At 38.2% G+C, this 17,111-nt stretch overlaps 1 protein-coding gene across 1 annotated transcript in view; it reads left to right on the top strand.

Annotated features, from left to right (window-relative positions):
• Positions 1 to 9,331, top strand: part of LOC120532848 (acetyl-coenzyme A thioesterase) — a 156,790-nt gene extending 147,459 nt beyond the window's left edge. Inside the window, exons 12-15 of the mRNA XM_039759273.1 lie at positions 203 to 336; positions 1,366 to 1,494; positions 1,866 to 1,992; positions 8,496 to 9,331. Of these exons, the coding sequence (XP_039615207.1) occupies positions 203 to 336; positions 1,366 to 1,494; positions 1,866 to 1,992; positions 8,496 to 8,633 (528 nt within the window). The 3' untranslated portion in view covers positions 8,634 to 9,331. The remainder of the gene's footprint in view (positions 1 to 202; positions 337 to 1,365; positions 1,495 to 1,865; positions 1,993 to 8,495) is intronic.
• Positions 9,332 to 17,111: the final 7,780 nt, after the last annotated feature.

Genomic DNA, 17,111 nt, shown 5'->3' with positions numbered 1-17,111 from the left:
ATGAAACTCTAGGAATATCTCCTGCATGTTAACGCATCTGTATTCTGACTATTGTGCTTAGAAAAGGAATATTTTCTAAACAAAACATTAAGCAATTTTTAATTGGGCTTCTGCATTTATTAATCTATTTGAAACAGTTTAAATATCTTTCAAAACATCCAGCAATAATGGTTACTGATGTAAAAATGTTTGTTTTTCTCAGATACGAACCTACATGCATGAAGAATATGATTCTCTGTCAGTAAAGGTGGAAATGGATGTGAATGTTTTGGCCAAAAATTCCTTTTATATGTTGTCAGATCTGAGCCTTCGACCTAAGTGGGACAAGCATTATTTGTAAGTTTATTATTACAGAGTAAAGAACATCATTTGGGTGGAAAGCTTGATTAAAGAGGGTTGCCAGAACTGTACCTGGTGGGCTGCAATAACAGAAGCTTTCTAGTCCAACGTATCAGTTGCTGTTTGTACCTTAAAATAAGATTGCTGCTTCATTTAGAAGTGTCTTATGTAGCAGTGCATAGGCCTCTAATAAAATTACAGCATATATTAGTCTGGTTATTGAGAGGAATTAATTTTTGCCTTGACTCTACCACTTCTTTCTGAAAACCTTAGCTAGAGTAGTACATTTCTTTTTTGGTATGCTAGGCTGTCTGGATGATATATAACATAATCTAGTTCAGGGTTCTGGGAGATCAGAGTCTGTGCTGGCTGTACTTGACGATAAACTCTGTACGAACCAACCCAGCCCATTGGAGGTCCCACTTAAACACTGAACATGGGGGTAAGAGGCATGTTGAATAAGCTGATTTGTTATCTATTAAATTAAATACAGTTATTTATTAAAATACTACATGCTTGTTTCTCATGGTACCAGAGAGTTGTGATGTGCTGTATGTTGGCTAATTATCTAAGTAAGAATGTCACTGTACACAGTGCAATACTGTTACCAATACTACTTACAAAGGGTCAATTTAGTACTGCCAATTAACCTAACATAAATGTCTTTAGGTTGGTAAAGGAAAATACACACAGACACGGAGAGAATATACACACAAACATCAGGATTAGAATCTAGGATTCTGGAACCATAAAGCAACAGAGGTAGCCAAAATGTCACCCTCTAGCCCGAAATCAGTACCACAGTTCTGAACATAATATAAATTCTACATTAATGTTTTTGTGAAAAACAAAATCATGAAGATCTGATGGATTCTTTACAGGTCTAAATTATCCATTACATTTTATTGTCAGCAATGAAGTCTGCAGCAGCTGTGGTGCTCCAGCACTGAAACAGGACAGGCCTGGATCAACAAGGGTATTCACGGCAAATTAAACATGTAATGTCAAATTTCTTTTTCTTTTCAGGGACTGTAAAGAAGTTGAATCAGTTGGTAAAGATGATCGACTTTATCATATTAAATGTCAAGAAGTCAACAAGGAAAAAGCCAGAGACTTTGTAGTGCTCATGTCACGCAGACGGCCATCCAAAGCAGGGTTTGTATCAAGCAGCTAAGCCTTTCACTTCAATGTATGTTGACATGACTCAGTGGAATTGAATGAGGCAATTACAGACTAGGAATATTTGCTGCAGATCATTTTCAAGAGTGAAACAGGAGAATTCATTTGTATTATCCGTAAAAAATGTTTTTATTGTAACACTTATAACAAACAGTATGGGTTTCTTAACTCAGATTATACACACAGAATATTGCCAGGAGGATACATTAAATAATTAGTCTTTCATATCCAACACAAAAATATCACAATTTTGGCATGGATATATTTTATTTTCTGCTACCACTTAGTGTGACCTTTCAGTAACTAAAAGAAATAATTTTAATAATAATAATTTTTGACTGCTACAGGGAATCCTACATTATAGCATTAAGGTCAGTCATTGTGGCTTCAGTTCCCCCTGATCCCGGATACACAAGAAGTGAAGTTCTCTGTGCAGGCTTTGTTATTGATGGTGATGCCAATGAACATTGTAAAGTAAGTCTTTATTTCTATCTAAAGTTAAGAATTTTCTTCAAGAACTGCTTGAGCTTTGTTTTTCTTCTCTCTATTAACACCTACATTTAGTATGTGTTTATAATACTTATTTACTAATTTTGTTTTAATCTTGCAAGGTGATCTTTTTTGTCTTATGAAACCAGTAGTCCTTCCAGAGTTTCTTTAATGATTCTGTTTGCAACAAAGGCAACAGAAAGCAGATGAATTATACTAAATAAAAATACACACCAGAAAAATTTTTAGAAATCAGGCTCAAAAGAGAAAACTGAAGGAAATTTGATTTTAATTTAATCAAGTGAATGAACTTATTTAAGATGTGCATTAATAAGTAACCTCAAGTGCTAAGAATGCCGGACAGGGAAAATAATGCCACAGTGTTTTATAAGCTGCAATCAGGCGGCACTTGTACAGGGGCTAAGTAACACTCTTCGCAATCATCCTCTGATGCACCTACAGTGTATCTGCTTTTTGTATTTATAATGAATGATATATTAATGGTAATTTTATGCCACTTTCAATGTGCCAGTAAACTGGTATGCCAGTCCACTTCAGGCTGGAAAGGTAATTGCTGGCATATTCTCTGATGTTTTATAATGCCTATATTCATCAATAAAGACTGCCTTTATCCCAAGTTATAGTGCATTCAAGCCTTCAAACAGCAGAAGCTTACTGCTATATTTCTATACACTAGCTTATGGGAGCTCGTTGAACTAATGCCTTGCTGATTGGGTCTGGAAAGGCTCCAGTCCTTTATTTTTTCAGTTGGATAAAGCAGGTTTAAGAATTTTATATTGCCATGCTATGGCTTATTCTGCTAGTCCTTTCATTTTTACTTCCCAGTAAATGACAAACTATTGTATCTCATGTTTTATGCGGTCCTAATCCTAGCAATTTATGAATAACAAGTAACCATAGATGAGCAAAGATTAAAACAAAGATTTCATAGGCCACATCATGTTTTGGATTCATATTCAGATGTATTCCTTCCTTTACAGTTTTCCACGCTTTATTCTATTAGCAAGGGTTGAGGAGGTATATTTTATGTTAGTGATATCGATGATAACAGATGCCGAGACATTGACAGGCCCTTGTAAGATTCTGACAATTGGAAAGGAGTTGCCTCTTTTAGTGCTGATGTTCATTATCATACCAGAGTGGAAGGTGAAATAGCACTAAGTGATTTCTTGATTCGATATTTAAAAAAAAAAATAAGTACACAAAAGACAATATTATGATGTTCAGTACTTTTATCTGATTTTCTGCAACTTCTTATAAACATTAAATACATTCTACAAAATTGCCAGCGCTCTTTCTAAGCACAACTACATTGGCTCTGCCTATATTGCCTGGTGGTGGTGATGGTGGGTGTATGAAAATAAAATGGAGGATCCGAACAGGAAGAACAAATAGGGTTATCTCTGCTGTTTGCAGGCAGTACAACAGATAATATTCATTATTGAATATGAACAAGTCACCCATACACTTGCTGTACTTGCAACGTGTTCTCCAGACTCCCTATCAAAACAGACCCCTTCTAAGTAGAGTTCCATAAAATATACTCCAATCCATTGCATACTGTTGGCAGATATATGGATATAAAACCTGCAGTCACTTATTGTATTGCAGAACAGTTTTGCCTGCTTAACTCATGCCCTAAAAGTACTTTTTGTTTTTTGTCGGTGGTTAGAAAACTACACTAACTAACCCCTAATTCACATCAAAGCAATTCATCAGCACACACAAGCACTTATCCATCTATTTCACACTGTCTCCACTTTGTATTAAAATGCTATAACTGTAAATAAAAACAGCAGCTTTTGAAATTTTTCTTTGTGTAAATTTTTTAATGTTTGTGTATCAGTTAAGGGGGAAAATTACATTATTGGCCATTTTAGTTTCATGTTAAGTTTGAAGTTTTTGTTTAGCAACAGAATTGAGCTTCCAAAATACAATAGATTTAGATATTCCACAAGAAGTGCATTAATTTGCACTAACATTTATAAACACATTTTCCTGGTGATCTTTTAATTTCTTAAGGTTATTATAAGTTAGGGGAAGTTGTTTTTTTACCAGAAGTCAGTAATAGGATGTGATGATGTGGGTTTGATGCATGCTCCCTTCTCACTTCTTGGAGCCCTTGAACCCTAAACCGTTGGTAATGTCACCGATGAGCTTAGCAGTGAGGCAACAACATAGCAAGGGGATGGTGCAAAAGTGTCAAGTGCTTTTATTTAAAAACAACTAAAACAAAGTGTTCAAAATAAAGTGCGGTGTCCAAAGTTCCAATAAATGAATAATCCATAAAAGCAGATGTGACACGTGGAGGTTAAAACCAATAAATAGAAAAAGTCTTAAAACAACGAGGTTAAAATACTGAGGGAAGCAATCCTTTAAAACAACAAAGCCCGGTGTCTTCTTTCCTCTGGCAGCTTCACTACTCATCCTATCTGGACTTCTCAACAAGGGGAGTCGCCTTACCTGCTGCTGGCCTTCTGTCCACTCTCCTCCTGGTCAGTTGTCTTACCGATCCCTGGCTCCAGTAGGCTCTACGAACAGCGACTTGGGATTCACCAACGACCAGGGCTCTCACGCTGGGGACACCACGTCCCAAGTCCCAAGTCCCGACTCCCTCTGCCTTACACGGAGAGTCATCCGCCTTCCGGTCACTTCCGTCCTTCATAAAAACAAACTCTGTTGGAGCGACCACAACTACTACTGAGGGAATAAGGGTTCATTCTTCATAGCTCCTCCATGCACCACACAGGGACCCTGACAAGGTTTCCATTCTGCAGTGCAAGTCCCAGACAACCCAGTCAGAGGAGTACTGACACTCCTCATGCTGGGGGGCGAATTATTCATAAAATCCCGTTGTCCTTGTCCATCCATTATCTATTCCTCCCAACTGCGAGGGTAACCCACAATCTTCTCAGCCAGGATACACCATCATCCACCATTCACTTCTGAGTAATGCCTCACACAAACTTCACTGCCGTCATGCCTCTTTTGCCTACCTGGAAAATGCCTAGATTCTGTGACTGAATTCACAATTAAATGGCCTCCCTTGGACTAAAATCAATGTTAGTCCCAAAATATCCTTAATATCTTAAATATGACAAATGCTCCACCAGACGAGTGTAATTATAAAGTTCAGCAGGTGCAAAGATAGGCTAACAAAGTGTTCTAACCCTAACCCTAAGCCTAACCCCAACACTATCCCTAGCCCTTAACACTAGAATTACCAGAGCCTACGAAAAAACTCGTAATTCCGTCCCACCTTAAACTGCTTCTTAAATCCCTTCATACCTCTCCGCCAGCGCCCTTTGTCTTCTAAATGTGCTGATAAAGAGAAGCCGGCTATTCCATCCCCCCACCAACTGTTATAATGGTGCAAAAAAATGATGGCACATGGCATTTATGTGTCAATTATAAAAGCTTAAACTCCAGTAAATTAAAGATATACGTCCATTGCCCACAACTGATGACATTTTTGATCCCCTCAGTATTTCAGTGTTCAACTATGGACTATGAAACTATCTTCAAAGTACTGGCAAGTAAAGACAGCATTGAAAAACAGGTATGACCATCTAAGAGTAGACCATCTCAAACTATAACTCTCAAAGTGTAACTTTGCACAAGAGTAGGTAACATTTTTGGGAAACATCAACAGCTGGGCTTCACCTGATAGCAGAGACATTAAGAAAGTTAGGAATTGGCCTATGCCTACAAATCTGACTGGGTTACAGTATGTTTCTCTTACAGGCATTTCATTTACTAAAATGTCATAGCCACTCCATGTTCTCATTCAAAAAGGGACACCTTTTGGTTGAACTTGCATGGAGCGGGAAATATTTGGTTCCCTTCATCATGCATAGACCAACAGTCTCATTCATGCATATTTAGATTTCACTCAAGAAGAGTTCCTTCTGGTTACAAGTGGATCAAGCACCACCATTGGTTAGGCATTGTCCCAGATGAATGATTACCACATGGAAAATGTTGCTGCTTATGGTAGTCACATTTTAACACCTACAGGGAGTGGTCAATATATAAACAGAGAGTTGTGTAGTCTTATAGTGTAGTCCATTTACCACTTCACATGCCATTCTTTTTGTATTATAACTGACTATAAGCCTCTATTAGTTTTGAGAAAAATGGCATTAGACTGTGATCTAAATGGTTGTAGAACCAGATGGCCTCTTGTAAAAGACCCATACAATTAGACATATCTGTGCAATCATGGATTAAAATATGCAAATGATGATTCTAAGTCAAATGAGGAAGTGGTTACTACTGCTGCAGTACAGGAAATAAGTGTCATCCCCACTCAAACACAGACTAATGAAGAGGAAAAAGAGAGAGAGATAATGAAAGAAGGAGACAAGGGATGGCATGTAAATAAAGGTCATAAGGAGGAAGTTGTGTTTTGTATGTGAAGTTTTATTAAGGCACATCACACTACTCAACAATTACAATATATAAAGTTTTAAAATTTCAAGCGACCCTTAAAGATTATTCCTTTCCATCGGTCCTGTAAAGTATTTAGCTATACTTCAGATAAAGAAGGATTCAAGAACTTGTTAAGAGCACAAGATGTAAAATATTGTTGTTATTTGGCCACAAATACAGCACAGTACTATGCTGGTGAATGTTGGTGAATAAGTACTCACACATATCAGAAATGCCATTACAGACATAAAAATCATATATATGCAATAAATAATTTTCAAATCAATACAAATGGAGTAAATAATAAAATATATATGTATAATAAACATATTGTCATGACCCTGTGGTGCTAACATCTGGAGAAAGTAAGTATTGGCCAGGTGAACAAAGTTTGTTGTCTTTAATTATTAACACCAAAACAAGAATGAAAGATCAAATCAACTATGCAAAGCACGTTCCCAATGTTCTTGCCTTGAGGGATGCCATCTTCACCACCATGATGTTCTGACCCCAGGACACACCAGGATAACCTTCTGCCAACTATCAATGGCTTTCCTCTTAATGCCTCATTAGTTGGCTACTTCTACCCTCCTTCTGTCTCTCTTGACACAGTTTTTCAGAGCCATTCCATCTCTGAGCCTTAAATCTAGGAAGTTAGTCACAGTGCCCTTTATTTTTTATTATTTTTAAATACTCCACTGGATATTACAATACAGTATATATACAATCTACTACACATGCATTATGATCCACGATTTGGGCAGTAATTAAGAGCTTTGCCGTTTCTTATTTGGAAATTGTCAAAGAGAGACAGAGAGAGTGCAAGCAATATGTACTAAGCTGGTAGTGATTAGCAGACACAGATTCCAACAAAGCAGGTAAGGACTTGAATGTAATATATACAGTTAAAACTCAAAAAATAGTAGAGGAGATATTAAACAAAATGGCTGGAAAAATACTCTGCCTGCTTCTTTGTGGCACAGCTCTTCTTGAAAAAATAATCCTATTTGTTTACTTTCATAGTTTATAATATTATATATTATATGTTAAAGATGCTAAGATTTGCACTGGGTGTGACAAGGATGGATAGGATTAGAAATGAGTACATTAGAGGGTCAGCTTAAGTTGGATGGTTGGGAGACAAAGTATATTGGGGTAAGGATGCTAAGGATAGAGGTGCCAGGGAAGAGAAAAAGAGGAAGACCTAAGAGAAAGTTTATGGATGTGGTGAGAGAGGACATGCAGGTGATGGGTGTAACAGAAGATAAATTATGAGAAAGTATACCAGGTTTTGGACTCTGCATGGAAAACATGTATATACATCTCTATTTGGTGCTAATCTTCAATCTTTAAAGTATTTGGGAACATATCGAGATATATGGAAAATCACATTCTATGTCAAAATGATAATATCAATTTAAAACAATATCATCCAGCTCAACCTCTAGGTGGTGGCAGACTCTATATTGTTAATAAGTAATAGAAGATCTATTGAAGGAAAATGGCAGTGGAATGAGTAACAGATAACCACTAGAGCTGCATCAAAAAGATCATCTGTGATATCTGTGGACATCTGCTATATTTTTGGTAGGTCAGGATACCTCCCAATTACCCATGCTGGGGCACATTGATGCAAGGAGCACCTGAGGCCACTAAACGTAACACATAACTGTTCTTAAAAATTATAATGGGGATGACCTGACCTGGCAAGTGAGGTGAACAAGAAGACTTTGTGGTGTGGTAATGAGATGGGAATTTGGGAAGCCATTCCACCAGATAGTCACAATGACTAATTCATGAAGGAGTGCCCAGAGAGGTATAAGGGTTTTGGTTTCCTTATTTTTAAATTACTTAGTTTTTCTTTGTGTTTATTCCGGCTTCTTTGATGGGTGAGGCATTAACACTTTTACCTTAAGTAACAGTTTAACATAAGCTACAGAGGTAGCCCTTTCCCAAAGGAGTCACTCTTGCAGTTGCTGTACCGGGGGCTGCATTTTAATTTAAAAATCCTATCCTTCTTTCTACCATCCTAACAGGTGTCCTATTATAACCAGGTGACGTCTGGAGTGCTACCATTTGTTGCTGGAACCCTGACAGGATGGTCAAAATCAGTGGAAGAAACTGCTTTATCGTGTATCAGATTTCTGGAAAGTGTTCAGAGTGTGGCATTTTGACAGACTGAGAACGTCTTTTAAGGAGAGTATTGGGATTGGAAAAGGAAGGTGATGGGGTGTGGCTGAGGACCCCCCAACTTTTTTAAGCATTTTCTCCTTGATTTAATATATTATTCAAATATTGACTTATCCTTTTCCACAGTAGAATTGGTATAGAATCTACATGAGGTCGTACTGGTCAAATATCTCGGAACAGTGTACTGTATCACCTGTTTGTGCATCTGAATTTAAAGGTGGTTATTGAAGATTCAGTTGAGCAATGCTGCTTCACGGTTCCAAGATCAAAGGTTTGATTCCAGTCTTGTCCAGTTCCCTAAATGGAGAGTTCACTTTTTTCTGTTTTAATGTCGATTTTTTCTTCTGGTATGCTGGTTTTTCACACATCCGAAAATCATGCATGTTAGGTTTATTTAAATTGTCTTATTATGATTGTGTGCAAGTGCAAATGTGTTTGGTTAGCAAGGATTCTATCCTAGATTGTTTTTTGTTTGTTTCTAATGCTGTTGGGATAGGATATGGCTCCTTTCAATACTGGAAAAAAAGGATAGATTTCAAAGATTCAGTTTTAAAAGTGGCCATGAGCACTGAATAAACCAGGAATAAAAGGGAATAAGAAAGAAATTAAAGGGAACTTCATTATAATATTAGACTGTAAGAAACCAAGTTCATTTCATAAATGTTCTTTTTTGATAATTTAATAAATCAGAGGATTTTAAAAGAAACTGAAGTCTAGTTGTTTGTTCAAAGCTTTCATCACCTAAACAAGCAAGCTAAAAAAGTGTCATCTTTTCAAGTGTAATGTTTTTACAATAGAATATAACCATAGAAGAACATTTGAATGCCTCAAAACACTTTGTGAAGTATACTGAAAGACATGGGCTGTTTCACATCTAGTCAAATTCATAGTCATCCCATCTATATATAGGTGTACAGTGATTGATATGTGTCCATCCTAGACCTCAGTTGTATACTAAACACTGGGATAACACAAAGTGTATGTATTAATGCTTACTTTAGAAAAAAGCAGAAGAAGACAGCCCATCATCATCACCAACAGCAGCAGAAGAAGAACAACTAGGCAAAATTGCAATTGGTGCCAAATAGGTTTGTTTTGAAGAAAGGATGTATGGAAGCGCAGTCAGATGTTAAATGTCTGTGGCAGATGGCAGCAGTGTGTGGTAGCTGCTCTCTTGATTACCTTTTTCAAATTTTTTTCTGCATGAATTAGTCTAAACAGTAATGTAGTTACAAAATACAAGCCATTTAAGTATCTGTTGTGATGTGCGATTTTTCATATAAGTTGATAAATATTTTGTATTTTAATTGTAACTTGGGTAAAGCAATGTAATATTAGTGTTGCATTATGTGAGAAGCATTCATGTTTACAACAACTAACCCCCCAAACCCACCAGGAACGGGTCTCTTTGATTTATACGACAGAGTTGGTGTCTTAAACCAGTTTGGCAAGTGTTTCAAAAGTAAAGTCTTTCAACCCCCGCAAGAAAGCCAGGCTGCCTAACTGCTAAGCTTTACCTTAACATATGGTCTTGGGGTGGTGGCAGGTGTTAAGATGTTCTATTTCCTCATTGGTCTTAAGTATGGCTGTTTAGAACTGGCTTGTATCAGAAGCCTTCAAGTACCACGGCGTCCTATTGGCTCTAGGGGTTGAACAGAACATCTATAAATCTGCTTGCTTAACCTCAATCTCTCTCTGTTACTAACATCTGATAAAGGAGCATCTCTCTCTCTTACCAAACTGATGAACTGAAAGGACAACACAATGGAGAGCACAGCTCGGCAGCCATATTGAAACAGGCTTGCGGCCTGTTCTGAAGAAAGCTGACCACAAATGATGCCTTAACTAGATACATTAAGTAACAAACAAGTCTGTGTGCCGCCTGAAACTACACATCACCATTTAATCAGGTTGTATGGTTGCCAATATTCAAATGTACTTTGCATATTGTTATTATTTATGAATATTATCAATAATGCATTGTTTAAATTGTAACTTAACTCCTGCTTGTCTTTTACTACCCCTAATTGCCTGAGGTCATAGATGTAGGAGGGAAGGTGGAGAGAAGTTACAGTGGTGTGAAAAACTATTTGCCCCCTTCCTGATTTCTTATTCTTTTGCATGTTTGTCATACAAAATGTTTTTGATCATCAAACACATTTAACCATTAGTCAAATATAACACAAGTAAACACAAAATGCAGTTTTTAAATGATGGTTTTTATTATTTAGGGAGAAAAAAATTCCAAACCTACATGGCCCTGTGTGAAAAAGTAATTGCCCCACAAATGGCAAAAACATGGAACAGTGGTGAACCTTCCCAGGAGTGGCCGGCCGACCAAAATTACCCCAAGAGCGCAGAGACGACTCATCCAAGAGGTCACAAAAGACCCCAGGACAACGTCTAAAGAACTGCAGGCCTCACTTGCCTCAATTAAGGTCAGTGTTCACGACTCCACCATAAGAAAGAGACTGGGCAAAAACGGCCTGCATGGCAGATTTCCAAGACGCAAACCACTGTTAAGCAAAAAGAACATTAGGGCTCGTCTCAATTTTGCTAAGAAACATCTCAATGATTGGCAAGACTTTTGGAAAAATACCTTGTGGACTGATGAGACAAAAGTTGAACTTTTTGGAAGGCAAATGTCCCGTTACATCTGGCGTAAAAGGAACACAGCATTTCAGAAAAAAAAACATCATACCAACAGTAAAATATGGTGGTGGTAGTGTGATGGTCTGGGGTTGTTTTGCTGCTTCAGGACCTGGAAGGCTTGCTGTGATAGATGGAACCATGAATTCTACTGTCTACCAAAAAATCCTGAAGGAGAATGTTCGGCCATCTGTTCGTCAACTCAAGCTGAACCGATCTTGGGTGCTGCAACAGGACAATGACTCAAAACACACCAGCAAATCCACCTCTGAATGGCTGAAGAAAACCAAAATGAAGACTTTGGAGTGGCCTAGTCAAAGTTCTGACCTGAATCCAATTGAGATGCTATGGCATGACCTTAAAAAGGCGGTTTATGCTAGAAAACCCTCAAATAAAGCTGAATTACAACAATTCTGCAAAGATGAGTGGGCCAAAATTCCTCCAGAGCGCTGTAAAAGACTCATTGCAAGTTATCGCAAACGCTTGATTGCAGTTATTGCTGCTAAGGGTGGCCCAACCAGTTATTAGGTTCAGGGGGCAATTACTTTTTCACACAGGGCCATGTAGGTTTGGATTTTTTTTTCTCTCTAAATAATAAAAACCATCATTTAAAAACTGCATTTTGTGTTTACTTGTGTTATATTTGACTAATGGTTAAATGTGTTTGATGATCAGAAACATTCTGTGTGACAAACATGCAAAAGAATAAGAAATCAGGAAGGGGGCAAATAGTTTTTCACACCACTGTATATACTATAATACCTTATAAGCAGAGGTAAGTCTGGGAGACTTGAGGTGTTCTGACAAAGGCTACTTATTAATAATACAAAATGGGAAAGTAGAGCAATATATTGCTCTACCAAGACAAAACAGTGTCTAATGCTCTTTTAACTAGAGCTTTCTTGAGTAACCTGGATAAAAAATAAAACACAAAAAAAAAATCATGTTATAGTAACCTGTAGCTTTCCAGCTGCATTATCTACTGTCATGCAGTCAGTTTGAAAAATGTTGATTTTCTCCTGCAAATTCATTCTCTCTGGCCTGTCAATCTCTGCCTTAATCTAAGACTTAAACCTTTTGATTCTGGTTGTCGTTTGCCTAGTTTTATTTCCTTTACACAGCTGTTTTGGCTCCAGTTAATCACTTAGGTTCAGCCTACACATGATATAACTGATGATTAGCATCTGCTTTGCTATACTTGCTTAATCAAGCCCCGGGCTATCAGCCCACAAAATCCTGATATCTTTAACTGGAGACTGATGTATCACTAGTTTCTTTCTTTAAGGACATTCAAATATCTTATTGTATTGCCTCACTTTTTTTTCAAAAGGAATGTCTGAAACTCTAAAATGCACTCTTTTCTATGAACACACTAATAATCTAACCATCTAAGACTAATATTTTTGTGAGGTATCTAAAGTGCCTAGGAGGATTATATATGTTGTGGTCGGGTAGTGGAAGGACAGGCTGGAATCAGTCAAAAGTTTGGGACACCAACTGGGCTGCCCCTTTTATTTGTCACGAGACAAAATGAACCAAAATAAAAGAAAAGAAAAAATATGCAAATGCACTGCTCCCCGCTTTGGGGTTCCTCCTACTTTGGAGTTTTAATATTGTGCTCCACCAAGCAGCTTATTCGGGTCTTCCGGCAAAAGACGCCTCTCTTTAGGCTGCAAAACTCTCAGAAGAGGCGGGGCTAAGTACCCTTACTGGCCGGTCTCTCAGAGCTGTGAGGGAAGAGGAGAAAAAGGACAAAGTCAGTGTTAGCCCCCACCTCAATTCGTTGAGTTATTACATACCTTTCCCCAACCTTGGGAGCAATCCTCCAATGACCATGCATGACGTGCCCCTCACTTAGCTTGTGCCTGGAGGGGCGAGCAGATCTCACCACGAGGTCATGGACATGGGAGAGGGCATCTGCATTGGCATTTAGTCATCCTTTCCAGTGAATCACCATAAATTTATATGGTTGGAGGCTCAGCAACCATCGTGTGATCCTCAGATTTGAGTCTCGAGAAGCAGAGAGCCACTTCAGGGGGGAATGGTCCATGACAAGTGTGACAAGTAGTATTGAAGTTGTGTCACCGCCCATTTGATGGCTAGTGCTTAACACTCAATCGCTGCATACCTCCTCTCCTGATTCAGCAGTTTCTGAGATACATAACGGGGTGTTCTGCTCCATTGATGACTTGGCTTAACACGGCGACAAGACCGGTGTCCGAGGTGCTGGTCTGGGGACTAAAAGCACTAGAGAAATTAGGTGTCGTTAATACCGGAGCAGAAGTTAGGGTCTTATTTAAGTTACAGAATGCAGTCTCGGCTGTGGGATTCCACACCATCAAATTGGGAGCCTTCTTTTTTGTTAAATTGGTTTGGCTTGTTCAGTTAAGTGGGGCACAAACCGGCAGAAGTACCTCACTAAGCCTAAGAAAGCCTGTACTCGCCTCTTTGTTTGCAGCCAGTTGTAAATGTCGCCTATTTTAGACTGCTGTGGTTTGATCTGTCCATCGCCCATCACATAGCTAAAGTACTTTGCCTTGGTTAATCAAAAATGACACTTTTGGTGTTGATCCGGAGGCTGTCTTTGTGGTTGGCCCAGAGAACATCTCGCACGTGCAGCTTATTCGGGTCTTCTAGCAAAAGACACCTCTCTTTAGGCTGTGCGTCTTTTATGGCGAAACCCCAAGAAGGGGCAGAGCAAAGTTCCCTTACTGAGTGGTCTCTCTGAGCTGTGATGGAAGAAGAGAACCAGGACAAAGTCAACGGTAGCCTCCCTCTTGTCTCGCTGGGTTATTACATACCTTTCCCCAGCCCTTGGATGAGTCCTCCAACATCCATGCGTGACAATGTCTACAATCAATTTAAAGCACAAATCACAGTGACGTAATCTTTTGCAAAGGTACCAATCAATTTTGCACTGGGTTTCCATGTTTATTTTTTCCCAGCCTTGGCTACAATCTTTACAGAATAGTTCAGCCTGTGCTTCAGTACAAAGACTTCTGGACCTGATCTAAACTGAAAAATTTGTCCATGCATCATCACCACAGCAAAAAGGCATTCATTTTTTTCTGCTTTGCTTTCTTTTATACTCAAATTTTGTAACAAGAAAAATACAGTATATAGCTTTTAGCTATTTTGTATTTTGGCCATACAGTACAGTACATCAATGTGTAAGTATGATCTTTAGCTAGCTAGCTAGATACTTTATTAATCCCAAGGTGAAATTTACCCAAATTCTTCTTTTTATCATTTTGCCAATCAGAACTGGCATTGATACATAAAGAGAAAAATATCTGTATCTGTATTTGGGCCATGAAATCAAAAGTGTCTCCATTTTTACCACTTGCTTTAACTACACATGTAGCATTTACAGATATGACACTACAAACCCGACACTAAATTTGCTGTTATTTTTTTATTTCTCTTAATCTACCTTATTTATTGGTTTTCCTTTATTTCTTATTTTACCATTGCACAACTGAACTTATTCCATATTCACTCGAAGACATTGTGCAGAGGAATAATTTTAATTAGAGGTCATTTTCTAGGTAATGGCCATCAGTGGGCAGCAGGAAGACCAATAACTGAGAGCAGCAATAGACAATAATTCAATTATCTGAAAGCAGAAATGTGCAGTAGGGAGACATTAAGACTGCATCCTGGTTTTCAGGTTTTCCACATTTCTTAATATTTGGCTAATCATTAAATTACATAAAAACAAATATTTTCTCAGATGTATAAGGTGAAGTTAAATGGTGGCAGATGGTCGTTTTCATTCTGTATGGTTTCACATTAGCTTCCAATTTTTTAGTATAATTACACCAAACATAATTTTTCATTTTAAAACTCTTGATTATATTACTTTATTAGTAAAGCTGTGATATTAACATAAGGTCCATTACATGCCATAAAATATTGTTTTATGTATTTGCAAAACATTGCAATAAACATCAAACAGAAAATTGTATGTCATTTTGTGTCTTTGGGAAGCTTCAGTATATTTTTTAGAAAACAATTACTGAGCTGCAATGGACTTTCTCTCATCATTGCTTTCTACTTTGTGGCAGATGTCACTGGCATAGGTGCCAGCCTGTATAACCCCAGGCTTGGTGAAACTGTCTTGAGAATAGCAGGGTGGATGAATCATTGAGATGCAGTGGACAATCTTCTGTTATGATTCAGAGGTTTGAATTTGTCCGCTTTCTTTTTTTATACTTATTTTTCACATTTATTCTGAACTTGAGTGCTTGATTAATTTTTATTGTTATATTTTTAACTGTTAGCCACAGTACCTATCAAAGACAAGTAACAGAATAAAAAATATTTGCTATCTCTTGCCCCACGTGTCCCTTCAGTGCCTTTCTCTGTATTCACGTGTGTGAATGTCTGTTAACTGGCGCTTCCTTTTTGGAGTGTGTTCCTGTAAAGCTTGCAGACTCTCATTACTTTTGAGGCACTTTGCTCACCTCCTGTCTGGTTTCATACTTGCTGCCTTTGAAGGCGAAGCTCTCAGCATGTCTCATATATCTTTACTTCTCCTTGTGTGTCTCACATTCACACTTCCTCTGTCACAAAAGTCAAAATGACCAATCAGATAAATAGAGGGACTGGACACACAGACCTTAGAGTTTTATTATATAGTAGAGTATTATTTTTAGGGGGATTTGATTGATGGCAGCACAGTGGCGCGGTGGGTAGCGCTGCTGCCTCGCAGTTAGGAGACCCGGGTTTGCTCCTCCCTGCGTGAAGTTTGCATGTTCTTCCCGTGTCTGCGTGGGTTTCCTGACGGGTGCTCCAGTTTACTCCCACAATCCAAAGACATGCAGGTTACGTGCATTGGCGATTCTAAATTGTCCCTAGTGTGTGCTTGGTGTGTGTGTGTGTGTGTGTGTGTGTGTGTGCATGCGTGCGCGACCTGTGGTGAGCTGGAGCCCTGCCTGGGGTTTGTTTCCTGCCTTGTTCCCTGTGTTGGCTGGGATTGGCTCCAGCAGACCCCTGTGACCCTGTAGTTAGGATATAGCGTGTTGGATAATGGATGGATTTGATTGATGGAGAATTTATTTGTGGAACTATTTTGTGTCTTCCTGTTATTTTTGCATTAGTTATTTTTCCCACTTTATTTTAAATATGTCATACCAACATTTGTTTACATGCGTGCACCTCTATTTTGGACCATTTTCTTGTTAGAAACAGTGCTTTACTGCTACCATGTGACAGGAGGAAGTGATGTCATTGGGTTGTCACTAAGAAGGTGGCACACTTTCTTCTGTGTACAATTTTGTGGATAGTCTAACAACCTTATGTGCAGCAGATAGTCTCAAAATCTCACAAGGAAGTTAGGATGTCTTGTGTGTTTCTGATTGTGATTTTTGGCTTCCCCATAGACCTTTGGTATAACAATCTGACAGACCTTTGGCTTTTTGTTTTTGACTTTATCTTCTGGTCCACAACCTTCATTTCTTTTTGTCTGCCATTGTTCACATTTAGCAGTACAGATTCCTAGCAAAGCAACTGAGATGTTACTTGTTTTATTTTATACACAGAAGAGTTGTAGATTAAGTATTTATTTTGTTGTGATATGACAAAACAAGGACATTCTCTTCCAAAATCATCTAGTCATGTACAGCCTTCCAAATTGGACAAATGCATGAAAACAGCACTTTAACAGAGATCAGTAGAAAGTGCTACATGCAGGACAAAGATGCTCTAATTACGAGAAAAAGATTGGTGAGACTGACCCACAGGAAAAAAGCAAAAAATGGTTTTACTTGGAAAACATATTTATATTGGCTTAACATCATCAGTGTTCAAAC

Source organism: Polypterus senegalus, chromosome 7 (assembly GCF_016835505.1).
Source record: "Polypterus senegalus isolate Bchr_013 chromosome 7, ASM1683550v1, whole genome shotgun sequence".
In the NCBI taxonomy this organism is placed as follows: domain Eukaryota; kingdom Metazoa; phylum Chordata; class Cladistia; order Polypteriformes; family Polypteridae; genus Polypterus; species Polypterus senegalus.
The sequence above is the reverse complement of the archived record's forward strand: the minus strand, read 5'-3'. Positions and strand labels throughout refer to the sequence as shown.